Below are 27,893 nucleotides of genomic sequence, written 5' to 3' on the forward strand. Positions count from 1 at the left end.
AGAGAGAGAGAGAGAGAGAGAGAGAGAGAGAGAGAGAGAGAGAGAGGTGTCTGAAGAGATTGCTCAGCAGTTAAGAGCTCTGGTTTCTCTGGTTTAATCCCTAGCACTCACATGGTATCTCACAACCATCTGTAATTCCAGTTCCAGGGGCCTCTTAGGCACTCGAAGACCACACCTCACATGAGAGATACAGCAAAGGAAAGGCATTGTATGGAAACCTGGAGGAACAGGAAGCTCTCGTTCCTCACCTGGCTAAGGGTGGGGATCCCTAGAGACACCCCTGAATCTAAAGAGAACACAGTGGGTTTCTGGCAACCATACCAGGAGACACTCGCTCACGGCCAAGAGAATGAGTATTTGGCAAAAGACAGGGGCTGTTCTGGGAGCCCAGACATGATATTGCTGCCTCAGCCACCTCCTGAAGACACTTGTAGATGTTTCCACACACCCTCTGACTATAGTCATGGTCTAAAGGGGGGGGGGGGAGTCAACTACTTGCATTGTAAAAGCATGGATGTGGGGTTGCTTCTGACTTAGGATTTCAATCTCACATCATTATCAACTGTTGTCAACAGAGTTCTGACTCAGGACGGGTATGTTCTCGTCTGAGGGCTAGCAGTCTAGAAATAAGTCAACAATAGCCAGACATTGTAGGTCAAGGTGAGTTTATTGTCCAAATAGCATAACCTAATTGCATTCAAAACTTCTTTCAACATCGTCTTCAAATCCAACTTCAAACTAATCAGAAGAACAAGTTATGGTTGTTGTTTTTTTTTTAAAGATCACTTAAAACCTAACGGCTATGTCATATCAGCACTGTAGTCAATACAATGTGCTTCCCCCCAGATTTCCTAAAGACCTTTTTTCTTTTTTATTCACACTGACCCTGCTACTTTAGTATCTCCTAGTATCCCAACCATAAACCCCACCCACACCTGTTATAGAGTACACCGTGAGAGAACAACATTGATTTGATATGGCATCGCACTCTTAAAGCAAATTTTAAAAAAAAGAGAGAGAAAGAAACAAAACAATCTAAGAGATCACAACTGATAGATCTGAGGTACACGGCAAAAGGATAATGAACAACATGGAGATAATTCGATGACCTGGTGACTTGCTGGGGACATACAAGATGATCAGCATAACAATGACAGCCACTAAAAATTAAGAGACATTTTAATGTTTTTTTTTTTCTTCTTTTTCTTCTTTTTTTTTTTCTTTTCAAAGATAGGCACCAGTTGACTTTACTGTAAGTCAGTAAAGGCACTTTTCCCCCCCACAAGTGGGCTGCAGGCAAAGGAACGGATCTGCAGTTCCATCAAGTGTGCGTATGCGTTGATGGCTTCGTAAAACCACAACCAAGAATGGGTCTCACAGGCCAACCACGTTTAAAAGCAGATTAGCACACAGTCTGGCTCGAGGACTCTTGTGCTGTTGAGAATCCAGAATCATCAAAAAGCCACTTGGTATAAGGATGTTATAACACCTCCTGGGGGCTTCCCTAACCTATTTTGTACAAATAGATAAGCATGCTTTAGCTGATGACAACCACCTGGAGTCTGCACTGAGAAAAAGCCCGTGTGCAGTGTGGACCTATGGAGGGCTGTCTGCTTAAGGGGACTTCGCTGTCTCAGTATTAATTTCCCTTTTAAAGCTATTCCCAAGACTGGACTGTCTAAGGTAAGCAAGGAGGGATCCTTTGGGCTTAAAAGTAAGCCATATTTAGACTTCTGATTGCTACCTCTGGTTCTCACACCACCAGTATACTGTCCAGGACATAAGGTACAAGTGTGGTCCTCCCAGCCCTGTCCCTATAACCCATGGAGATAAAGCTCCTCTGCCTTCTTTGTGAAAGCCACCCCATCTTAGCCTGTGATCTTACAGTTCTCAAGGCACAGTCTGGTGGGTCCCCAAAGAGCTAGACTATAGGAAAGCTATTAAGCTCCCCCTGAGGGGTCACTTACTCTGCTAGCAACAAGATGGGATTGGGGGGGGGGTGTGCTACATGTACCCCAAGCTTGGCTGCTAGAGAGGAGTCTGTCTTGGTAGGCATGCACCTTAAAGCTAGCTGCCTACAAGACATGCTCTGCTTTCCCATGGTGTGCTGGGGACAGTTCAAACCAAAACAGCCTCTACAAGCTGTCCCATCTAGAAGGAGCTCACCACTCGCAGGCTGCCTAGGTTTTAGGAGCCATTATGAATCTCCTTATGCTTGGCATATTATTTTTTGGCATACTAAGGTTTCTTTCCCCTAGGATTTGGTCAAAACAGGGAAGGATCGAAATTTGGCAGGCTAGGGGTACAACTTAGCCCTCACTGATGGAGGAAAAAAAAACAAACAACAATGACAAATTAAAAACAAAGAAGAGATCATTAGCAAAGCAGAAAAAGACCAGAATCTACAATCCCTTCTGTAGGCTATGAAGGGGGCTGGGGAGAGCAAGCTGAAATTGTTTATATTTCTGTCCTCTGGGACAGAAATACTACCAAAGAGACCCAGATCTAAGCAGAAGGTATTGGTCACCAAGGAATCCAGAATCCCTTCCTGTGTGTAATTGAGGAGCAGGCAGAATAGCCACTCTAGAGGACCCATCCTACTAGGCTCCAAGGATGCAAACAGGAAGTGTCTCTTAGGTTCCAGGTAAGAGGGATGGAGGGGCAGATAGTAACCTGCCTCTCCCCTTGTGTGTCAGCTTCCTTCATTCAATGTTTCTGTTAAGTTCAAAGGTCATTCATCAGGCACCCCAGTTGCCCAACAACTCAAGGGAGTGTGTCCGTCAAGTTCTGTGAGGTTTCTTAAGGACCAGGAGAGTGTGCTGTGCAGTGTGAGCTCTGGATAAACACTGGCTAGCTGCAGGCTGCTCCCTTTTCCCCTCTCAAACTTCCCAAACTATCACCCACTGTCCCATCACAAAGCCCCTAGAATTGTAGGGTTATGCTAATTCACCAAGTCCCAATCCTTCCTAAATACACACGAGACCACAGAAACAGCCTCTCCCTTCTTTCAACTTGCATTCCAGACTCATTCAACCTGTACCTCCTACCTTGCCCTCTCAATGGGATCCAAAACCTGACGCCATTCAATGCCACACACAGACACCCTGGCCACGCACAGCGCTTGCCTGTCACTGTAGACTGTAGAGGACAAGAGAGGGAGAAAGGAATACCACCCATGTGTGCTGCAGACTCCGCACCACAGACTCAGTCCTAGGTAAGGCTTCGGAGACTATCTGAAGTTAGGGTGTCAATACCAAGGAGAGGGAAACTGGTCAATGTTCATGGTGAAGGGGCCTCATGAATAGGAAAGTCCTGTGTCTGACTGGGGGAGGGTCTCCTAACTGTCTGCCAGAATTCTTCATTGCTGATCCTGGTGCATGCATGCAAATTAGGCTGACCTACCTAGTCCACTGCCTGTGTTTGCTGAGTATCTGCCTTGTAGAAGAGCCCTTCAGCATTGTCTTCTATCATAAGGAAGGAGCCTGGTGACCTTCAAGACAGAAAAGAGCCCTGGCCTGAGACCCTGGGGTCAGATCTCTCCTGCCTTCTACCTAGGAGGATGCCCAGCTCCCTCCTTCTGCTTGTCCTGTGCCTCACGCCAGTGGCCTTCCAAACAGAAACTGTATAGCTGTGAGGTATTATGAAAACAAAAAGAAGTACACTGTTATCATTATTGGTTTTGTTTTGTTTTGTTTTTTTGTCCAGTAAACCTGAGGTAAAGAATACTCTCTTTGAAGAATGTGATCAGAAGAAAGAAAACCTGGAAATAAAGAAGCATGGAAAAAAAGGAACAAAACGAAACCAAATGAAACACAACCCATCAACGCTACCAGAAGAACAGGCACAGAGGAAAAAGCGTTTCCAGTACAAAGAACTCATTTCTCAACCATCTACTTCGGGACTTGAAATTTAAGCAGTAAAATAATATATTATAACAATGTTTCTAAAATAGCAGCACACCGTGAAACATTACAGCTAGGTACTGTTAATGTGAATGGGGGTGGAACGATCTTAGCTTCTTAGCAGCGAAAAAATAATAATAAACAGAATGGAAAAAATGAAAGATAAGAGACCTTTAGATGTTTCTCCATCTTCAACCCTCATACCGTGAAACAAGGCGGAACCTGTGTATGACAATTCTTCAAAGTAGCCCTGTTCTGATCTTTTCTCTTAAAAAAAAAAAAAAAAAAGGCAGATATTTTAACAAATAGCTTCATCACCTGTCAATTATAATTGTGCAAAAAAAAAAAAAAAAAACAAAAACAAAAAACCAAAAAACCAACTGCGACTCCAACTTCTGTTTACTGACTGTCTCAAAGAAGTGGAAGAGGACTTCAAGTACAATGAATATAACTTTGCACTAAAATTAACAAACAAACAAAAACAAAAACAGAAAAGGGACCAAAATGCCACACCCTGATGTTCAGCCTTTGCACCAGAAGTAACTTCTCTTTCCATGTCCAAAGGAGAAAAAGGTGGGGGTGGGGGGTGGGGAGGAATTCAATCCTTCTAAGCCATCAGAATGGTTTAGACCTTTGTTTACAGGCTTTTCCGAGGAATGCTGGAAGGGGGATATCAGCTGGGGGCTTTCTCAGCCCTGGTACGGACACCAGAGCTAGGTACCAGAATATCAAACTCCAGAAATGAATAGTAACCGAAGAGGTCGGGAGGGGGAGGGGCAAAGAAGGAAGGTGTATTCAACATGATTTGCATAAACCACCCCATATCCCACCCCACCCTCCCCCAAAATTTTCAAAGTGCTTTGTCTAATGGAATGGTTTATCAAAACGTTAAACTGTGGACCAGATATGCCAATCAGCACCAAAAGTTAAGTTGTTTTTCCCCTCAATAAGGGATTAAAGATCACCTCACCCTCTTCTGTTACATAAGGAAGCTTTGTTTCAGACTCCATTTGTGGTCTCCACCTGCTCCCCCTTAGATGAGTTTTGGTCATGGCCCATAGCTAATTCCCTCCATCAGACAACAGTAGGATACATCTACAATGAACCATGTTTGGAAGAAGAAGCCCAAGTTGACCAAACATGAGACTTAGGAGCCAATCACCTGTGTCCAACTGGCAAAAGACATATCCCTTAGGTAGCAGCTACTGTAGTCAGCAAGAGTAGGCAACGGAGAGACCCCACCACGTTCAGTCTTGGAAACACGTGGTGAGGCATCAAGGCGCTTCTTACATCCAAAATGGTTCAGTCATGTGGTTGGGTAGTTCTGCGCAACCTCCCCGGCACGTCCCTTCTTGTTTCTGATGCTTTCTTGGGTTCACTGCTTTGCAAACTACTCATGCCTTACTGGCATCCATGGGTCCTTATGGTTCTACTAAAGGGGGCATATGTACTAGTTCACAAGCACAAAAGACAGTGTCCTCTAATTTGTTCCCATATTGCAAGTATTACACATTCTCTAGCTAGTCTGCGGGTTCTCCTGTAAGCATCTCGCTATAACTTTTGCATCATCAAATAACAACGGTTCGCATATACAAGGAATCCCCTTACACTGGACTTTGAACAGGCACCACATGCATTTCAGCTATATGGCCTTTTCCTCTCACTTCTAAAAGACCTTTAAATAGGATCTAGGTGGGGGCAGATTTTGCTTTTTTTTGTTTTGTTTTGTTTTTTGTTTTTTTGAAGTTTCATCCTAAAACACAAAGAACAAGACATAACTAGAGAGAGAAGGGAGTAGCAGGTGACGAACACTACTCTCTCTTGCCGCCTGAATGGCTTCCTCACAGGTCAACATCCCGCACGTCTGTAGGGGTGGTGGCTTGGTCCGGATCTTCCAAAGACTTGGATCCGTTATGCTGCTCCTGACGGAACTGCTGCAGGCTGTTAACCAGAACCGCCTCAATTTGCTCCTGGCAGGCTTTGAGACAATCCTAGAGGAGAGAGGTCCAGACCAGAGCTATTAGCACATGCAAATGCACACAAACACCTCCCAAAGGCAGACATTGTCCAACTCGCATTCTTATTTTCCTGCGAAGGAAAATAGGAATGTTCTCAAACGCACGGAAACTCAGTACACAAAGTGGGGTCCACAGCCGGCAGCATCAGCACCATCTGGGAACTAGCTAGAAGCCTATCCCAGATTGAGCAGATCAGAGCTGGCACTTCTGTTAAAGCCCAGGCATTTCCTAGTCTAAACTACATTGACTGATAGGTGACCCAGCTACAAAAAGCTATTGCCTGGTCATCAAGGGGTCAACTGGAAGTTTTTCTGTCCGGGAAAGGTGGCACAGAAGGTTTGGTTCCTGCAAGGTGCTATACCTTAAGCCAAGCAAGCAACCAACAAATGGATAAGAGGGTCGATGCTTAACCATTTAAAGTGCTCAGAAACAAAAAGTCCCTGCATCCTCTGCTCCTTTACCCCCTTGGACCCTTCTCACGAAACCACAATGCATAATGTTTACAAAACCCAGGACACTCGAGCTTGTCCAATTTGGGACTAAGCAAGATTTTGCACTGTTGCTTCTATTAGTCTATATTTGGTAGGGAAAATTCAGAGTGAGCCGCCCCAGGCAGAAGACTCTATTAGCTGGGAGACATGGAATGTGAGGGCATGTCACGGCTGTCACTGGGATGGGACTAAGGCTCAGGCTAGAAGGTTGGGGGGGGGGGGGAGCAAGGGGGAGGGGCAAGCTGAGGAAACTGCCCCTAGTAGGGATTTTCACCCTAGCTTTTTGGTTCCACCTCTCTGTGCTACTTGAAGCAGCTTGTGCATATAGAAGGTGCCTGCTCACAACTCAACACACACTTCCCTATCTCACTCTTCAGACCCGCACCACTTAGAAGTTGCTATTTATGTTTCCAAACACAAAGGCACTATTTTTATTTTCCAAAGACCTGAAAATAAAGTTGGCAACGTTTCCATCCTCTCCCCCTGCCCGCCCACCCTACCCCCTCGACCTCCATTTTTTCCATTCCTATCTCTCATCTGCTCCCCAGCTCATACTGTAGCTTGAAGATGAGGAATGGCAGCAGATCAAGAGCAAAGGTCAGAGGTTGAAATGATCTCCAGAACCTAGGAAGGATGGGAAGCAGGAGGGGGATGTTTGGTGCTCACTCCACCCTGGCAGGGCACAGCTCCATTTGCAAACCCCAATTTCTGTTTCTCCAAGTATAAAAATAAAGGGCTAAGTAGCAAACCAATAAATGATTGGTGTGTGTGTGTGTGTGTGTGTGTGTGTGTGTGTGTGTGCGCGCGCACCACACTCGGAGAGAACAGCTCCATCTATCCTGGAATCTGAAAGAATCCTTTGGATTTTGAGAGTACACGTTTCTCAGGCTGGCTTCAATCAGGTGATCCCCCTGCCTCAGTCTCCTGAGTAGCTGAAACTTTTTAAGCACACAAACATGCCCATCTTAGATTTCTTTGAACAAAGGTATAGATTACCAATTACTTAAGACAAGGATGTACCACAGGTTGGTCCTAGAGATAGTGTGGTCCAGCATTGGGGAGAGGGGTGTTACCAGGCTAATTTCTTCTTCTTCTTCTTCTTTTTTTTTTTTTTTTTGGTTTTTCGAGACAGGGTTTCTCTGTGTAGTTCTGGCTGTCCTGGAACTCACTCTGTAGACCAGGCTGGCCTCGAACTCAGAAATCCGCCTGCCTCTGCCTCCCAAGTGCTGGGATTAAAGGTGTGCGCCACCACTGCCAGGCACCAGGCTAATTTCAACAGTACCAAGTAAAGTACTCATGTGTCAAGGCTCCAACATTTCTCAACCTAATCTTTGGTACCTGCCACCCTCATTAGCAATTAAAAGCCTGGGTCCTGCCATCTCTTTTGTTTGCCATGTTTCCTGCTAGGCCAATCTGGCAGCATTTGGCAATATAAATAGCTTTTTTCCTGGGAGGCAGAGAGAATAAGTGGGAACACCGCAGAGACAGCAACCATATCCATGGCTCCAACTGTGTACCTGGCCACAGAAATCAAATCCTACCTGAGACTTTAAGACAGTAGGATTTGTAGCTGATGTGGGCCCTTTGTGAGACTGGGTTGAGAGGAGAGCTCTGAACCATTCCATTTGAAAGGAAGCTGGTTGAGGAGAAGGCTGGAGGGTTATGCCTCTGAAGACAGCCTGGGCTGTGTAATGAGACCTTCTGTGAATGATGGGGAATCTTCAAGGTGTGTGAATGGGGGTTGTTAACTTGGTGAATACTTTCTGATGTAATCTACACAGAAGACTTTGCTCCATAGTAGGAAATTTTGAGCCTTTTGGCCAAGTCCATACACCCTTTTTTACTTGTCTGCTATCTTCTGGTCCCTGGAAAAGATCATCTGGGTTGGCATATCTATCTACCCCATTACCATGACCACTGTACATCTTCCGTTGTATTAATCATGCCAGATGGTCCTCGGAAGGAAATCAGCCTGCAGAAAGCTTAAGAACTGGGCTTTAGGATCTGCAGTGCGCCTACTCTTCCTACAGTAAGCCTTCCCCTTCTAGCTGCCCAAGACTTTAAAGGGACAGTTGTGAGAAACCCCTACAGGGAAGACAAGACACCTGGCAGTCACTTCTACTAGATATTCAGAGCCAAAGGCTCCAGATAATGCAAGCGTGATGTAACAGGTCCAGCCAAGGGTAGGCCCACTGGCTCGTCTAAGCACTGGAGGAAGATACAAAGGTTTCATATAAACTGTATGCTCTCCCTTCCGAGTGTTAATTCAAATCATTACTGACTCTGGATGATCCCTGATTTTTGCTCCCTCTCACTTGGAGAGAGCAACAAGGGCTGGTGTAGTTATCCTAGGAAAGATGGCTTCAACGCCATTTGCCACTCAGCTAGTAGACTGCTAAACCCATCAAGTTTGCTCAACTGTCCACTCCCTCACAGGTGGTCAGTTACTAGCTCTACTTTCAACTAGGGTCCTCTACCTGCAGAAAATGCATCACATACTCCTTCCTGAGGGTGGGTGCATGGTATTCCTTCAACATCCATCAATCAATCCCAACAGTTATACCCTCCCCAGCTTTGAAGGATCCCCTCTCAGAGCCTATAGGGCAAATGTACATCCTATGAGCTGGCGGAAAGCCAGGAAGACAGCATTGCAGGGGAGTCATGACCTACAGTGGAGCAGAACAGAGGCTGCAGGGGTGGGGTAGGTGGTAATTTGTGTCAGGATCCCACAGGAGAGAAGCGTGGAGTTCAGAGTAATTCCAAAGGGACAGGACTAACAGGTGACATCTTAAAAACTAATCAGAGTATCAGCAAATTTGGAGGTGTAGGATTGCCAGCCTGGGAACTGGGAGTGGCTTGTCTCTGAATGACAGCAGAAAATCAATGCAAGGTTCCAATCTGAGAACTTTTCTCTTTCCAATTTTCTCTACTTCTTTAAGGATGTAAGGTTATAGTGGACAGAGATTCTCCAGAAAGAAGACCCAGGCCACACGTGTGGATGTGTGCCCGTGTGCACATGGGTGTCTATAAGCATATCTGTGTGCAAGCAAGTGCGTATGTGTGCGTGTGCAGGGGTGATGACAACAGTGGCCCTGATCAAAAGATGCTACATTCATGTGACAAGCAGGAACTCCAGGACCTCAGCTTTGCGGCAGCCTCCAAAAGCAGCAGGCATTGTGTTAAGATGCCCCAAATTAAGCTGATTAAAAGGAAAGCCATAATGCTAGTCTGTCAGCCCGGACAGGTGGCACTCCACTGCGCTGGAGGTCGGGCACCCCTCCAACTCCTCTGATGACAGCCTCCTCCCTGCACTGCCCTGGCCCCCATCCTCAGAGCCCTGACAGCAGCAGCTATGATCTTCAGCTCCTTACTCGGCCCCCGACTTCCTCCACTTGCTGGCTCGAGCTCTCGGCCCCGCACCCTCCACTGCCTCCATGAATGGGCCCACGGAACTCCAACCATGAGCCCCCGGTGTAACTGCATCCACCCATTGTCAGTACACACGCACTGCACTCAACAGTGGGACAAAGGGCTGAATGAGCCGCGGACCGGCAGCCAACTCAGGCAGAGACAACTTAGGAAACTATCTCATTCTTCCTTTCTTCACAGGCTGCTTGGCTCGTTTCCTCGAATACAGAATGAGGCAGACAAGAAATGAGGAGGGAGGGAGGCAGCCCCCAGCTCTACCCGCCTCCCCTCCCCCAGCCCGCCTTCCAGCCATGCTTTCCAGAACTCCTATCCCCTGTAAAGCACACTGAAGATGACATCGGTCAGAGGCGTTTTGAGAATACAAGTTTCAAGCTAAGGGGGAACAGAAGAGATGCTGGGGACACCTTCCCCCTCAGAAAAGTTTCGGTTCAAAGTGAGCCATACTTGCCTAAGTTATTTGTTTTGTAATTATTCACCGAGAAGCTGTATCATAAAATGCCATGACGACCCTAAGGGAAGAATATTCTAGAATCTATTCTAGGCAGTTAAGGAGAACATGGCAAGGGGTTCTGTTATAATCCAGGCAGAACTGACAGCATTACTAGAGCCTGTATTTGTTCTATTAAATATCTTCTAGAAACTTTCTCAAATCTTTATAGTGCAGATATCAATTCAACTTTTTTTTTTCTGCCTTGAAGTGTTGGGGATTAAACCCAGAACCTTGCACATATTAGGCAAATATTCTACTACTGATCATGCCAGTTCCACTATATGTTGACTTAAGTGTGTGACACTGAAAATTAAGAGGCTTGCTTTAAGATCAATCTTCTGAGACATAACTAGTGTTTAATTACCTACATGTAGCTAGACAGACAGGGAGAGACAGACAGATGATCAATCTTTCCTAAGGTCCTGAATGAATGAGAGGCACATTTGAAACTCCTGTCTGCCTTCTGTCCTTCCATCCTTCCCCCTTCCCTCCCTTCCTCCAGCCTCAGTTTCTGATGACTGCCGGAGGTTTGGGATAAAAAGCCAAGTTCAAGGTAGGTCTTGAACACTGAGGTTAATTCTGGTCACAGCGAGATTACACTGTGGAGGAGACAGAGAGAGAACCTGATTCTGTGGGGGACTGAGATAGCCGATCCCTGCTCTCAAACTCACCCTTGGCAACCGAAGTCTAGGTATGCAGAAGTTCCCCGAGAGCCAGCCTGGCTCTCTGGCTAGCGTCTGTTTTTAGTAACTCTTAACTTGTGGCTGGAAGGGGAAAGTACCTAAAATACACTACCCTCTGAGACTTCCCTCCCTGTAAAACTGTCAGGCTTCTCACTCAGATTTCTCTTTGGAATGGAGCAGTCCAATTTATTTTGGCAACCAGATGGAAAAACAAAGCCCCACTTTCTCAGAGCTGCGTGGGTCCCTGAAGTCCCAACTATCTGCTGCCAGTGAGCCGGGCAATGTTGTCTAGCTGTGGCAGATGAGTCCAGGGGACCTACTTTCAACCTGGATCTCAGGCCACCGGTGAGTTGCCACCTAAAGTGAGAGTAGAACATGGTGGCTCTGAAAAAGACTGTGAAGAACATGGGGAACTCAGGAATGACAGCCAGCTATCAGTGTCTCCTGGCTTTTATTTGTCACAAGGGAGCAAATATGGTCCTGGGGGTTGGTTTAACTTCTCTTCAGGAAAGAGCAACATACTAACTGGCATTTCACAGGGATGGTCGTATGAGTGCAGTATATTTATATGGATAGAATACCATGACATAGGGACTGGAGAGATGGCTCAGAGGTTAAGAGCACTGGCTGCTCTTCCAAGGGTCCTGAGTTCAATTCCCAGTAACCACATGGTGGCTCATAACCATCTATCATGAGATCTGGTGCCCTCTTCTGGCCTGTAGGCATACATGTAAGCAGAACACTATACATAATAAATAAATCGTAAAAAAAAAAAAAAAAAAAAAAAAAAAAAAAGACATAAAATTGACCATTTCAGTGCATTTTGTTGCAATGTACATCCATACTCTATGCTATGACTGTGATGCTCCATCTCCAACTGGAAACTCTGTGTGTACTTACACTGACCTACCTTCCTGCCTGCCTGTCTTCCTTCCTTCCTTCCAGGTCCTGGGAACCTCAGTTCCAATTTTTGTTTCTATGACTTTGACCTCTACAGCTGCTTCATATATGACTTGTCTTTTGTGTCTGGCTTACTTCACTTAGCACAATGTTTTTAAGCTTAACCATATACTAAGTGTCTATAGGATGACATTTCTTTTGAAAGGCTATACGATATCCCATTGCATAGACATACCACATTTTGCTTCTCTAGTCCAAGGATATAATTTTGTAAATTTTTGCTCAGGTCAAATTCTGCATTAGGCACCATTAGGCATCGTCTAAAGAAATGCCCTGTCTCTCTTAAAGTGCAGAACGCACTAGCCTTTGTGAGGACCTTGTATACTTTTCTTCTTTATTAAATTTTAATTATTCTATGTTTATGTGTATTGGTGCTTTGCCTGCATATATGTCTGTGCACCATGTATGTGCGGTACATATCACTGTGAGGTGCCACATAGGTCCTGGGAATCATACCCAGGTGCTCTGAAAGAGCAGTCAGTGCTTTTAAACCATCTCTAGCCCTTACTTTCCATTTCTTGATTAATTACTAAATTATTGTCTATGCTCCATCTGCCCATTCTAGCTTCTAGCATGGTGTCTAGGGACCAGGCCTTGCTCACATCTACTCTGCAAGGCAGCAGTCTGCAATAACTGGCCATTCTAAGTGCTTCCACAAGTGAGTCGGGGGCGTGATTCAAACACACCACTTCTTCATCCACAAAAGGGTGAGCAGAGGTCATGAAATCAGAACCCCTCTCCCTCTAAACAGCATGGCAACACATGTTGATGGAGGGGAGGCCATGCAGAACCTGGGAAGCTGCAGGCAACACCCTTGAAAACACTTCTGGAAAGCAAATGAGTGAGCTTCCAGGAGCCAGTCGTACATGTGCAACTTTGAAGCACCAGCTGTATACCTGGACAAGTGAGGTCGGTCTTACTAGTTCCTATGTCCACGCTTAGATTTTAATACTGCAAGGTTTATTCTTGGGCTCACTATAGGCAAACATGGACTTGTCTCCTAAAGTAAGACAAAACAGTGGTCCTTTGTAGAAATGAGGTGCCAGGGACAGTGAGATGGCTCAGTGGGTAAGGGTGCCTACCACTAAGCTTGCTGACCCAAGTTCAATTCCCAGGACCCACATGGTAGAAGAAGAGACAGTTTCCATAGCAGGCTGTTCTCTGACCTCCACATGCAAGTTGTGGTATGTAACACACACACACACACACACAAATAAGCAAAGGTAATTCAAAAGTTTGTTAAAAGAAACAAAGTACCAAATCTATAGCTGTAAGCAGTGGAGCTGCCTTGTCCTACTGACCCTAGTCTGACAGCAGATTGAGATTCCCTGACTGCTGCACAGTGCATGAGGTGAAGGTGGCCATCTCCAGTTTGAGATGACAGGCTGGGGTGCAGTCATGCAAACTTGGGCGGAGACAGAGAGCCTCCTTCCGTGGAAGCTCACTCGAGCAGTGTGCAGTGGTTTCTACTTATATGTAACAGTAAAGAGGAGTGGGGTGAGAGAGAAAAGCAAAGGATGGGGCTCTGGTGGGGATGTCAGCCAATCAGAGCAGGCCTACAACTGTCAAAAGTGTGATGACATGTGTGTGTGTGTGTGTGTGTGTGTATGTGTCTGTGTGCATGAGGGTGTATGTATGTGTGTCTGTATGTGCATATGTGTGTATTTATGTATGTGTATAAAATGTGTGTACGCGTGTCTGTGTGTGTGTGTTCAGAAGTTGAAGAAAGGCATGCTTGTTACTGGCAAGCATCCTGTCTATAAAGGAATCCTTAACAGGAAACATTAGGAAAAGTAAAGACAAGGGCCGGGGTTGAGCCCCTCCACATACGCATGTGTGCGCACATACGTGTACACACACACACACATGCACACACGCACGCACACACACCTACTACCTGGATAGTTAGAAATGCATTCTTCATGCTGTGCTGGGGTTGGGGGTGGGGAGCTTCACAATCCATGTCTTGGAGCCCTCTCTAAAAGCCAGACATTTTAGTACCAACATTTAAAATGTTCCATTTAAAACCTGGTTCAGAGAAAAACCCATGGTTAGTTCTACCAAGGCCTTTAAGTCCTTCACCTCTCTGAGCGAATGTCGTGGCCAAATACAGGTAAGTTGATGGATGGCCTTGAGCTTCCTGAGTTTAAATAGCCTGTACTCAGCATACCTCAGTGAGGCACCAGCCACAGGCCTGTGTATTAAGCGACATGACCCTTGAACCCAGTAAATTCCCTCATGGGGCAGTCTCAAGTCCCCTGAATATCCAGAGGGTGTCTTGTGAATTTCCCCTGCATTCCCAAGCCTCTCCATGGTGAAGCACCAGGACCTAGGAGCCAACAATACTCCTCTCTCTGCTTGGCCTTTCAGCTGAATGCCTTTTGCGAATACAAAGCTCCCAAGAGCCACAGTGGTGAGCAGTTTTCAGGCTGGAGACAGAGCTCAGAGACTTGAGTCCCTGCTCCGCCATTACCTGTCCTACTTCTCCGTTGCACCCCTAATCCTCTCCGCTGCACCCCCTCTCCACTGGCTGAAGGGAAAATGCAGGTCACTGAGCTCTGAGAGTCATCCCACATGGAACCCTTTAACCGTTACATCCTAGCCAGTGAAATCAGGACCTTGTGCGATCCTGGTCCATCTCAAAACCTCTGTGTTTAAGAGCCCTGAAATCTGGCAGCCAGCAGCAGACTTGGGGCCATCCACACAGAACGGAAAAAGCCTAAAGCTAATAATAGTTCCTGAATTTCTACTGCACTCGATCCTTGTGTGCTTTGTCATCTACCAAAACTTTGAGCAAAAAGAAAGCCTGAGATAGGGTGGTAGCAAGGCTGACAGGTTGAGGTATCACTCACAAGGCCACCTCTCAAATCTGCTCCTTCTGCCGCAGCCACCAGCCAGCTTTAGCTGTCCCCTCTTTGTGCCTTACCGCCTCATTGGGGAGTGAGTAGACCTGGACGCTCTCCATGGCAGAGCAGAGGCCTGACAACGTGTGCATAAATGGACATAAACCCTACACGGCAGAGGAAAGTCAGTCAACAGCCCTCCCCCTTCTATCAGCCTGCTGAGTCTGGATTTTAAGGTACATGCATGCTTTCAAACCCCTAAGAGGAAGCAGGCGGTCACTGTGCACACCTGTAATCCCAGCTATAGGGAAGCAGAGGCAGGAGGATCACAAGTTCAAGACCAGCCTAGGCAACTTCGTGAGACTGTCTCTCAATAAAATTTAGAGAAGAAAGGCTAGAGATAAGACAACTGACTGCTCTCCCAGAGGGCCTGAGTTCAATTTTCAGCAACTACACGGTGGCTCACAACTATCTATAATGGGATCCGATGCTGTCTTCTGGTGTGTCTGACAGATCTATAATGGGATCTGATGCTGTCTTCTGGTGTGTATGATGATGGTACAGTGGTTGCCTGGGATACCAAAAGCCCAACCCCCAGTCACACCTTCACACATCCATATACATCCTCCCCTCCCCCCCCAAACATCTCAAGGGAAGACATTACTCTGCTGGAGTTTGACCTTTAAAGACAAGACACCAAGAAAACAACAACAACAACAACAAAAAGACTTCGAGCCACCATCATAAAACAACCATCTTTCTTGGAACTTGAGGAGAGGAATTTGGTTTCAGTCAAGGGGGCACAGCCAAGGGGGCGGGTACCTACCACATCAGTGTGGGTGATCTTGGCCAGCAGCTCGGTCAGGGCATCACACGTGAGTGTATTCACTTCGTCATCCTGCTGAAGTCCACAGATGGCTGCTCCCACGCTTCCTGTTGCGATCATCGACGGTGGGTACATGGCAAACTTGAAGTCTGCAAAGAACGAGAGGCTGAAAGTCAGGCACAGAAGGAAAATGGGGTCCAGCACTCAACAGCCAGCAGATGCTCAAAGTTGGACGGTGCAGACCTACTGCCCTAGGATCCCTGGATGCACAGCCACCGTCTCCCCCGACTCCTTCCACAGGAGTCCTTTATTAATTTGTCAACTGTGGATATTCTCAGAGAGACAGAGGCAGGAGAGAAAGGGCGCATATGTAGAGTACATAGCAAATCACCTGGGGCTCTGAGTCCCAGAAGTCAATACAAGCCAGGAACTTTGTTTTTTCTTGACCAGCGAGGTGATTAAAACATAGTATCTCCCATGGGTGTTGGAGAAGAGTCAAGGAGCATGCAATTGCACAAGTCAGTGCTCCATCTATCCTACAGGTGGGATAGCTATGAGCTTTTCATGTTTGGAAGAAGAAGGACAAAGTACAAGGCGATGGGAGAAATCATGAGAAATTTCATAATGCATAATATTCCAATAGGATCTCGCCTTGAGTCTCTGGCTTACTAGTGGGGGGCTGGGTAAGAGTGGTTAAGAGGTCCCCAGAGGACCCAGGTTTGGTTTTCAGCATTCACATGAACTGTGTGTAACTCCAATCCTAAGGGGTCTGATACCTTCTTCTGACCTCCCCAGGCATCAGGCATATGCCTGGTACGTACACACACAGACACACACACACACACACACACACACACACACACACACACGTATGTAAGCTAAACAAAGAAGCAGAATGAGTTGGCTTAATTCTCTTGATTCTCAACTTCCAACCCCATATTCGGGATCTTCAGAATATGAGGGCAGAGAACAGGACTTTTCTCAAATACCAAAGACTAACAATTAAATTCTAATCACACTCGTATTTTTCTAAGAATTAAGACAGGGGATTTACCTTAAATAGTAGGGGCAACCTGGGACCCTAAACTCATTCGTCACTGAGTGATTCTCTAAGGGGCTGTGTAACTACAATCCAGTAACTACTGGTTCCAATGCAGAGGTGAATCCTGTCAAGAGAGCTTGGCCCTGCTAACTGCTAACATGCGTGCATTGTGTGTGGTATCTGTTTAACACACAAAGCCACCATGGAGGGTGACGTTATAGATGGGAGGAAACCTGGGAATTATCAAGTTGATTGTGTCTTTACCCCTGCCTTGGACTCAAAGTTTAAAGAGGTGACAGTGTCATCATCTAGTAGCAGCTGTGAAATGGGGGTCACTTTCCAGTGTCTGATCTCTAGTTATGCCAATAAGTCTAGTGGAAAATGAAGGCAGAGCACAGGGGGACACAAGTCACACTTCAGCTCATAGTGAGAATCCTGGGCTGCACATGGCAACCTGGACTCTTCCCTTCTCTTAATGTCATGGCCTCTTACAGCTAGTGTCTCAGCATTGAGGCTCTACTGTTCTTAGACATTCCACAAATCAGTGAACCATGCACACTTCCCCTCCTACGTGGGCTCAATCCCAGGAGCACTGGGTAGGCCTGTCTGTCTGTCTGTCTGTCTGTCTGTCTCTCTCCTTGGCTTTCTTCCTTTCACTGTTCACCATTTTCACCTTGAGGGCCATATATTACAGGGTTTCACCTAACTCCTGCTGGCCGCTGACCCCTGCTGTGTCTTCTTTATCCTGACCACGTGATGAAGCTGAATTCCCTTCCTCGCCTCTTGCTCTGCTGTAGGTCTTCCCCATATGAGCTACAGGAGACTCTTTCTCTCTCCACTGACATCGTTAGCTGCCGCCTGTGATATTCACAGTATAGAGGAGGTAGCCAGCCCATGGCCCTGGGCCCACAGAGGCCCTGGATGACAGCACCTGTCAGTGACAGGACACTGAAGTGCCCTCAGTGTTCCCTTCCTTGTGCAGAGGCTTCAGATTGGGGGTATATCTATCATCCCTGCAGAACTTTGCAGTCAAGTCACACTGCTAACAAAGCCAACTCAGGGTTAGCCTGTGGAGCCAGAAGGGGTATGTGGCTTAACCTGGGGTACAGGTACAAGACCGTGCGTGAGGGGGTAGTCTTTACCTCTTCCCTTTCCCTAAGAAAGCACTGAGAGAAGTCCGTCTTGGGCAGAGTCTGACTGGTTCTTTATTCCACGCTCCAGGATGCACAACTATCCATTCCCCAGTGGACAAACAGGCACTTTTACGAAACAGCAGTCTCTTATGACTGCTAGCCAGTTTACTGCACTGCAGTCCATGCCAGTTTGGAGTGCTCTGCTTGATTTCGTATACACTACACGAGTATCTTTGAAAGAAACTTTTCTGACCTACAAAAAGGGTACTAATTTGCTAGGTGGTGGTAGCACTCGGGAAGCAGAGGCAGACTGATCTCAGAGTTTAAGGCCAGCCTGGTCTACAGAGTGAGTTCCAGGACAGCCAGGGCTACCCAGAGAAACCCTGTCTTGGAAAACAACAGCAAAAGTACTAATTTACCCTTTTCACAGTGCTATCCTGAGGATTAGCCATGCATGCTATAACCCATGCATAGAACCTGGCCCAGGGTAAACCTTAGATGTCAGATGTCAATCACCTTTGGTCTTAATCCTCACCCTTTCCCCCACGCAGCCCACATTTACTCTGATGTGGTTAGCCTAGGACCTGGGAGCAGTGCTTCTCTGAGGAACCCCAGGCCTGACCTCCTCCCTCCTGGTGGGGGCAGGCAAAGGACCTAGTACATGGGAGTGTCAGACAATTGCTCGGTGCCACTCACTCATTAGGGGTGCTGGACCTCTGATGAAGGAGACCTTGGTACCCCCCAATCCAGTCTGGGTTTAGAGTAACCCTCAAAGTTACCTCCTACACACCACAGAAGGAGACACAGAAGGGATCTTGCTCAGAAGTCAACCACATGGGCCCTAGATTCATCTGCCATCTCTCTCCTCGTGGTACCAAATATCAAGAATGCCACAGAAGCAGCTGGGGGTCTGAAGTGGCCCCCGAATCTGCACAAGGACCAGGAGAAGCACTCCATATCCGCCAGCTTGGAACCTGCACTTTTTTTTTTTAAATGAGATCTCGCTGGCCAAGCTGTTCTACACGATGGGTTTTAAAACTGGGATGCTGTGGTCCTGTCCAATGAGAGCAGTACTGAGTAAGGAGCAGGAGCCCGAGTTGTGCTAACAAAAGCCTCCTGGAGGCTGCTTTACTCTTGCTGTCCACTAGGGGGAGGGAGTTAGTTCTGAGACTGAGGAAACCCAGCCAAAAGGTCTGTTGTCTCTGTTTCTTCCTCACCTTCAACCTGTGCTGAGGTACAAGTTTAAAGAACCAGACCCAGGGTGCTCCTTGGTCAGCAAAGGACACCCACGATATCATTCAGCACACACACATCTGACACCTCCAGAAAGGGTTCAGCCAACCTGTTTATAGTTTAAAGCAGTAACTGCTAATGATGATTTAGTTTGGGTGGGAGGAAGGGGGGCAGGCTGTGCCTGGGGAGGAAAAGCTCTCATCTATCTCAGGGCCAGATGGGGCACAAGACAGCAAGTATCAGTCACAGAACTTCAGTTCAACATGCTACTTCCTCCCCTCAGCCCTATGACTGCCCTCTGGGGGCAGCTCAGAGGCCCCGGGTGGAAATGTGGGTTTCATTCTTCCTCCCTGGCTGCCAGAGAGGCTCAGCTTACATTCTAGAACAAGAGTCAAGTCCCCAGACTTTTCAGGGCCACCACAGTCTGGAAACCAAATGAACACCTTTAAGAGAAGACTGGGTGTACCCCTAGGATTCAACCTTAGGGTTACACGGGCAGTTGGGTGCAGCAGCCACAGTGAAACTCTCAATGTGTCACCTGGTTACCTCAGGTGGCATTCACCTGAGGTGCTCCAGGTCACCTGTTTGTTGACCTGGAACACCTCAGGAGGAAGAAGTTTACTTCTGCCTTTTCCCGATCCACATGTTCTGGGCAGAAGCTGGAGTTACAAACAACCCTCACCCCACGGAAACTACTCTACCACCAAGGCCAGCTGGGAGAGCAGTTCTAAGCACCTCAGACCACCGCTCTCACAGATGCCACTGTAGGCTGAATAGGGGAGGAAGGGGCACCTCTTTGCCCTGCCACCAACCTTACCCCAGAGCCCCATAAAGGAAGACTGCTGGTCAGCCACGTTCTTCCCTGACTGGGCCCCTGGACACCCCACACTCTCTTCCCCTTTCACACACACATACGCTCAGCACACCCCCTCAGAGGGACTGCCAGCTCTTTCACAATTGGCTTTTCCCATAAACTAGCAACATCTCCCCAGGGCTGGCTAACTACCATCTCTTCAGGGACTGCCCCCTTCCTATGCCTTTGTGAACCCTCAAAACTCTGAGGCATCCTCAGGTCCAGGGTGGAATATTCAGGACTGGAGTTAGAAGAGTGAGGGTGTGAGGTAACGGGGCACACAGGAACACCAGCTTGGGCTGAAGAGGCAGGCCCCTCCCATCTTTGGTCCTTGAGTCACTCTGAGCCTACTATTCAAGGGTCCTAGTGAGCTTGGGTTCACTAGATCTTGGCCCCAGAAGCGCATGTCCTCAAGAAGTCTGTCCTTCAAGAGCACCTGGCCTTGGAGTTTAGGCTGTCTGGCCTATTGCCATCTGCTTGCCCCAACACTCCCCTCCACACACCCCACACCCACATACCAGCAGGGTTCCAAAGTTTATTCACTTGCAGGGCCCCAAGTGCAGAGACATGAGGACCTTGTGGTCAGGCCTACCCTTTCCAGGCCCAGGAGGCCAGGGCCCCTCCTCCACTTTCATCAGTCCCTGCCTCGGGAGTAGGACTTGGCACATGGTTCTGACCAGATTGGAGGTACACTCTCCCCTATCCTCCCCACCCCTTGGCTAAAGCTAGGTCAAGCCCCCTAACAGGCCCATCTTCCTGACTGCCCTCATCTCCCAATGGACCTCTGCCTCAATCACCAAATCCCAGGCTCCTTATTTTGACCCCAAAGTTGGCAGCTGCCCCAAGGATCTGGACAAGATGGCCAAAAGTGGGGGATGGGATCCCCAAGAATAGAGAACGGACCTGTAGTCTATACAGAATTGGAGGACTTTATCGGAGCCTGGGTAATTCCACCTATCACCCCACCCCCATCCTGGGGCAAGATCAGGGAGGAAGAAGTAGTGAACGGACCCCCAAAGACCTGTTGGTTCAAAGACAACTTCAAAGCAGGACTCTGGCAGCTGAGCGATGGGGTAATGTAGGTGCAGGGGGTTAGGTGTCCTAAGGCCAGAGAGAAAAGGCTGGCTGACTCCTCCCCTACACTGAATCACTGCAAGAGGAAACGGACAGTTCCTAGGCTTCTTGTCCATCATCTTCCCCGACTATAGGAACAGCAGGGAACACCACAAAGGAGGTGGGACACAAGTGTGCCACAAGGCCTGATGCAGGCCCCCAAGGGCTGCTGGACCAAAGAAAAGCAGCACCAGGTAACCTGTGTACACCCGCATGAACAAACGTGTGTATGTGTGTGTGTATGTGTGTGTGCACATACATACACACCTCTAAAAAAGTAGCCACTCAGAGCCTGTATCCAGTAGCAGGAAAACTGGCATTCACCTTAACTGGAGAAGTCCGATTTCCAGACTGGGGCTTGCACAGTCAGTACCAGCACCTGCATCTCAGAAAGTTCAAGGCTTGTTTTCCTCTGGATTAGTTTTCCTACCCATTCTGCCAAGGCTAGAGAATGATGTATCCAAAGGCCTGTTTTGAAGATCGCAGTTGAACTTCAGAGAGGTCAAACAGCCTGGGCAAGGTCACTCAGTGGTAAGTTACAAAGTCTGTCTGACCTTTGAACTTCAAACAAAGCACAGGCCCTATTGTTCATTGCATCAGCAGCTACACAAACACATACTTAAATGTTCCAAGGAATTAAAATGTTACACTCCACCCCCACTGCCCATCACATCAATACATTTTAACACACCTGGTGAATCCAGCTGCAACCCACTCATGGTCAATTCTCTAACCCTGAGGAGATAAACTTTTGACCCTTGGACCCTGGATTCCCCAAGGTTCTAGGGCAGTGCTTCTCAACCTTCTTAAGGCTCTGATCTTTAATACAGTTCCTCATATTGGTGAACCCCAAGCATAAAAATCATTCCATGGCTACTTCGTGACTTGTGATTTTGCTACTTTATGATTTCTAATGTAGATATCTGATATGTAGGATATCTCATATGTAAGTCTGTGGGGTCTGGACCCACAGATTAAGAAATGCTGTTCTAGCCGGGCAGTGGTGGCACACGCCTTTAATCCCAGCACTTGGGAGGCAGAGGCAGGCGGATTTCTGAGTTCAAGGCCAGCCTGGTCTATAGAGTGAGTTCCAGGACAGCCAAGGGCTACACAGAGAAACCCTGTCTCGAAAAAAACTAAAAAACCAAAAAAAAAAAAAAAAACAAAAAACAAAAAACAAAAAAAAACCAAACAAACAAACAAAAACCCCAAACCAAACAAAAAAATGCTGTTCTAGGGTCTTCTACCCAAGTGTGGGGCCAATAAAGCGATGTATCAAAATCCTTTCCAGAGCTCAGACAACGGATCTTTGCTCAAAGGCTCACTCCCTCATCAACAGGGGAACAGCAAGAAGGCAATAAAAGAGAGCCACTGAGAAGGAATTCCTTCCCCTTATCAGGGCAGGCTCCATATTTACCTTGTCTTTAGTCATTTAACCTGTATTTGCCCCCACCTTCCTTAAACTCCCTTTTGGACTCATCTCTAAGCCATCCTTTCCTTCAGAAGATTAAAGATTTAAAGACAACCAGCAAGCAGTATCTATAATCTTCAAAGAGCACTTTAGACATCATAAACAATATTTTAGCAGGCACTAACTTCGTTTCCCTTACCATACCTGCCCTCATAAAGCATTTACGAGTGAAGCAGAAAAAGAAAACATTCTAGTTTCGATAAAGCAGGAGCAAGCCAGAAACGAGGCTCCAGATTGGCTCGCTCAGGCCCACTTGCCAGGATCCCCAACACCACCGCCCACGGCCCCGGGTGTAAGCCCATTGAATCCCCTCTCACCCGTAGCACACAGAGCGATGAAAGTCTGCGCATGCTTGCGGATCAGGGACAGCTTCTCCTTTTGCTGGGGCAGCTTGCGTAGGATGTGCTCAATGAAGTCGTGAGGGGTGACTGCAGCCAGGTTCCACTTCAGCTTGCCCAACACCACCAGTTCCCACTCCTGCAAAGGGTGGGAGGAAGAGGGTAGAGCACTGAAAATCCATAGGCCAACTCCAGGTCTGGGCTGGGGGCTGGGTTCCGGGCCCAGCTTTAAGGACATTCATTAAGGCTCCCCTGCAGGATCGTGATCACAAGGGGAGCCTCATTTGTCACTGTGCCCCTCATGCTTTGAAGTTGCTCGTGGCTCTTCTGGGGCTAAAAAAAAAAAACCCCGTCAGGCTCCACTGAAAATAATGAGAGGCCAGGTAGCTACTGCCAAGATCAGGCTTTACTCTAAGTGATTTTTTTTCCCTATCCCACCCCCCACCCAACTTCCACAAAATGCTCTTGCCTGTCCACTCAGAAAGTTGGGACTATAGTGAGATCTAGCCAAGGTCATTGTCGTGAGAACTTACTGGATATGTCTCTATCATAAGACTAATAGTCTCTTCACTCCTCATGAAAAAAAAAAAAAAAATGATGCTTGCAGATGCAGAACAAAATAAGCTTCCTTGGCCCAACTTCTTGGCAGCCAATTAGCTGGCCTGTGGGGAAAAGTGTCGTTTTTCCTCTCTGCCGCCAACACTTTCCCCTTTGACACACCATGCAGAAGTCTTGGGGATATGACACTCACCCTTTTACCTAAATCTTCACTGGGCTTTTGACTTTGTGGCTAAAGGGCCTGAGGTGGTCACTTGTGACCTCATTTCGCAGATAGTGACTTGAGGCAAGATGAAGGTGCTTAAACGGGGTCCTAACATTCTTCAGCCCATGTATTGGGCTATAACTTTCTCTTTTATGGGGCTCCATGGCACCCCACTAGTAAGCTACCTTGTGTCTCTCTCCTTTTGTGAAGTGAACATGGGAAATCATATTTAAAGGAACTGGACTAAATAAAATAATACCCTAAGAAGATGTGCACCTGGAAGTACGTATCTGGGATTCTACCTCTCAAAGGCAGAAAGTTTGAGGTTGGCGTGAATTATGCAAAGGCCCCGATTTTTGTTTGTTTTGTTTTTGTTGCAGGGGGCAGGGAGTGTATTCAAAAGGGAACTATCCCAGTCAATCGGTAGGCTTCCAAAGTGCAAGATGCAGATACTTCCTGGCTGCGACATAATTCTTCAGCTCACCTGGCTCCATCTGCTAAGCTTGAGAACAGGCTTTATAAAGCACTAGATAAAAATAAAAACAAAAAAACACTAGACAGCTGAAGTAGCTACGGGTGTGTCCTGGAGTAAGCTCCCTCCACATGTAAAACAGGAGGGCGCTTCTAGGGTGCATAACTTCTGGATGGGAGGGGAGAAGCTGGCACATCTGTTTGGAGAAGTGAGCTAGCTTCACTGGTCCTAGACAAATTAGGGTGTCTTGAAAAATACCACAAATCCTCCAGCACACCAGCCACATGGAAGATTCTTTTTCATGTTTATTTGTTTTGTTTTGTTTTTGAGAAAGACAAAGTGGTCTTCAATTTTAATCCCCCCCCCCAAGCTTTCAATTCTGCCTGGGCTTTTTGCAGAAAGGATAAAAACCTTAACTAAGCAAAAACCAGAAATGGCTTGAATCCCAGCCTTCCTTCTTCCAGGGCAATGTGAGCACAAACTCGTCCTCTGACACCATTATTGAAAGAAGCAGATCTTCCAGAAGAAAGCACCTTTAGGGGCCTCTCAGACCAAACCCGAAGCAGCTGAAATCTGGCAGTGGTTCAAAGGTGAAGTCATTCAGGCCCCTCTTTGCATTCTCCCTAATTCCTCCCCCAGTCTTGCACATGTCTGCCACTAGGTGGCAGCACAGGCCCAGAAAGGATGGCTTCTCACAAAGGGCTTACTTCAAGAAGCCAGTCTTTGCCCAGGAGATTATGCAGGCCCAGGCAATGGCAGCAAGGCGGAGGGAGTCCATAGGGGGGGGGGGGTCTTCTCTCAGTGTAAGAAAGAAGGCATGCAAACCACTGAGGGTGGGCCCTAGAAACTGCAGAAGAGAGCTGCAGAACCTTCAGTGTGTGGCAGTAATATGGAGGGAAAGTGCACGAGAAAAAAAAAGGTAGATGGCGGGGCGGGGAGGAGGGGGAGAGCCAGATGGGACCCCCAGGTCACTGTGCCTTTTGGAGCCAAAATCTCATGCTTCAGATCCCACCAATATAAAGCCAGATGTTGATTTTGCATAAATTTGATATGTTCATACTTAGTGCTTTGTCGATACTTAAGTGATCAGCTACTATGTTTGCATTGTGAGACTTTATTGGTCTTTTAAGACATTACCTGTTACACTTCCAGGCTCTTGGGAAACAACGCAACTAGCATGTGAGAAATCAGACTGTGTTCTCAGGGTTCAGTGGAAATCTGGACCTTAATTAAAACATCATTAACTAAAATGTTCCATGTATGCCCCCTCCCCCCAAACACTCACACACTCACTCAACAACAGAATTTCACACTCACAAATTTCCATGAGGTACTGCTCACTCCTAACATGGGTAGACTGCTCTCTCCTACTACAGGAGACAGTCTTAGTGTGGTGGTCCTAGGGTGATGGGGGAGGGCAGAATCAGGAGCAAGGAGGGCAGCATTACCAGCAGCTCCTGGGGCTTCACGGAGTTGTCGGTGTAAATACACAGCTTTTCCGCAGTCAGCGGGATGGTCTCTTTCAGCTTGGAAGCTAGGAACATGCACACAGCGCCCAGGAGCTGAAGATGGGTCTTAGGAGTCGGGACTCCAGCCAAGAAACGGTCCAGGTAGTTCATGGCCAGAGGAAAGACCTCTTCTTCACACTTCTGTTCCTCACAGACCTACAATCAGTGTGGGGTGGGGTCCAAGGGGACAGTGAAAAAATAGTATCAGACAGATGGAAAGGAAAAAAAAAGCATAATCCATGGTAAGAAAAAGAATTATTTTTTTTGTGTGTGGGAGGAGGAGGAGAGTAGAAAGGATAGTAAGAATAGAGGTGAGAACACTGGGGGTAAATCCGAAGAGCCCTTGGGGCTCGGGTATTCCCGCAAAGCTGAAAAAGGTGATGAACTAAAGTCTCCACAAACCCCAAGGCAAAGCCCAGAGCCGCCGCCGCCGCCGCCTGCCGCTCCCTCTGGCACACTAACTCACTCTCTTTTTTGGATTTCGTCATCTTTTCAAAAAATCAATAAAAATATTCTGGAGGCTCCGAGAGTCTACTTCTTGGTCTCATTCGGATCCCCAGATCCTATTCTACCATTCCCGACAATTGAAAAAAATGCCCAGGGTGGTCTCGGCGGCCCAGGGGCCGCTGTTCGGTGGGTGGGTGGAGAAGAGAGGGGGAGGGAGGAGGAGGAAGCGCGCCTCAGCCGCCGCAGTTGGAGTCGGAGCAGAGGGGACAGCTTCAAAAAAAATTATTAAAAAATCGAGGAAAAATTCTAGAAATGCTCTGTGGGCCTGAAAACCCCAGAGGGGCTCCAGGCTCCCTGGAATAGAGGTTTCGGGTGTCCGTAAGGTCGGTATCTCCACCCCAGGGGCTCTGGATCGCACTGGGGAAACTTGCAGAGTGTTCGGCTGCGGCCCACAAGGGAAGGCTGTGCCCCGCTGGGGGCTGGGTGAGACGAAACCAGGGAACCCCCCTCAAGGAGGAATGCGGGACTCTGACCTCTCATTTGGGGGTGCCCCTTAGCCCGCTGTACACACACCTCCTCCCCCCCCAGCTTCCTACCCCACCCAAATCTGCGCGCTGAAGAAGCAGCCAAACTGTAAGTAACCTTGGTGAACTGAGGTCTGGGGAAGAGGGCACGGTCAGAAAGAGGGTGCCCAGGATCATGGGGTGCTGAGAGGGGGTGGGGGAGTCGGCGAATGCTGCCAGTCCTTGTAAATGGAGTTTGCAAAGCAACATGGCGAAACCACGGCAGGTCCAGAGCTGTGCATACGTGGGCACCCTGCTCTCTCGGCAAAGACTGCAAGGCTAAAGCAGCGGTTCTTTCAGATTGCCCTAAACGCACGTTTTTATTCAGTGTGACTTCCGGGGCTCTCCTGAATTCCCTGTTTCCCCTCCACCCCCAACCCCCGTCAAAGTGCCAACGCTGAGTCCTAAGGCTCAGGGGGGGGGTTTGCCCCAATCTTGGGAGTGGGGGGGGTCTTTATATGTTGGTATGAATTGTTAGGTCTCAGCACCCCCTGGGGCCTCATTGAAGGCAGCCAGAGTCACTTCCACAGCACAGGTCAGAAATGGGAATGGGAAGACGAGGAAGCCACATGAAGGCACACAAGCGCGGGATGCCAACCCCCCCGGGGGGGGACATCCTCGCCTCACCCACGTTTTCCTCCGCTAGTTAACCTAGCAAAGGACAGAATTAGCATCTCTCCCAAGAGTGCGGGGCTACCTCGCGCACGAGCTCCGGGAGGCCAGCGCAGGGGTAGTCCTCTCTCTGTTTTAGGGTCTTTGCGTGTTGGAGGTAGGGATGGAGCGGCTGGGCCTGCCTCTCCCTGAGAGCGTCGCCCGCACACCTACCTCTAGCATCCAGGTGGCCACCATCCTGCGCATGTACGGCTGGATGTCCTTCTGCACGCACTTGAAGTAGGAACACTGCGGGAGGTAGCGCTCCTCGATAGTCAACAGGTTCTGCAGGACGCGGTCTTCCAGCAGGTTGCGGTCCGGCACGGCCCTGCGGACCGGGTCCACCTCGCAGCACAGCAGCTCCATAGCCAGCCGGCCACCACTCGGTCCCGACTGTAATTTTTTTTTTTTAATTATTTTTTTGGAGGCGGGGGTGTGTGTGCTTCCCTTACCTCCTTCCTTTGGCTGAATGGGAGATTTGGGAGAGAAAAGAAATGGCAAAGAGAGAGGCAGAGAGAGGAAAGAGAGAGGAAAGAGAGAGGGAGGGAGAGAGAAGAGTGGAAGGGGGGCGAGCGGAGCCTCTAGGGCCGCCTGGCTCGCACCGGTCCTTCCCTCCGAACTGCCTCGCTCTCCTCTGCTCGCTCTCCTCTCTCTGAGGCAGTGA

The 27,893-nt window shown here is 48.0% G+C and overlaps 1 protein-coding gene across 1 annotated transcript; it reads right to left on the reverse strand.

Moving 5' to 3' along the window:
- Window positions 1-648: 648 nt before the first annotated feature.
- On the reverse strand, window positions 649-27,893 carry Ccnd2 (cyclin D2). Its single transcript, XM_034511508.2, has 5 exons — window positions 27,404-27,893; window positions 25,509-25,724; window positions 22,805-22,964; window positions 15,643-15,791; window positions 649-5,893 (listed from the first exon to the last, which is right to left on the reverse strand). The coding sequence occupies exons 1-5, from the start codon at window positions 27,593-27,595 to the stop codon at window positions 5,744-5,746; spliced, it is 867 nt and encodes a 288-aa protein (XP_034367399.1). The 5' UTR covers window positions 27,596-27,893; the 3' UTR covers window positions 649-5,743.

This window comes from Arvicanthis niloticus, chromosome 9 (assembly GCF_011762505.2).
Source record: "Arvicanthis niloticus isolate mArvNil1 chromosome 9, mArvNil1.pat.X, whole genome shotgun sequence".
Lineage (NCBI taxonomy): Eukaryota > Metazoa > Chordata > Mammalia > Rodentia > Muridae > Arvicanthis > Arvicanthis niloticus.

What these genes read in the sequence shown, in the direction of transcription:
- Ccnd2 (XM_034511508.2), bottom strand. Translation starts at nt 27,595, where the DNA reads ATGGAGCTGCTGTGCTGCGAGGTGGACCCGGTCCGCAGGGCCGTGCCG. An exon ending in TGGCCACCTGGATGCTAGAG is followed by an intron (nt 25,725 to 27,403) that starts GTAGGTGTGCGG and finishes CACTGATTGTAG; the next exon opens with GTCTGTGAGGAACAGAAGTG. An exon ending in CATCGCTCTGTGTGCTACGG is followed by an intron (nt 15,792 to 22,804) that starts GTGAGAGGGGAT and finishes CGTTCTTTGCAG; the next exon opens with ACTTCAAGTTTGCCATGTAC.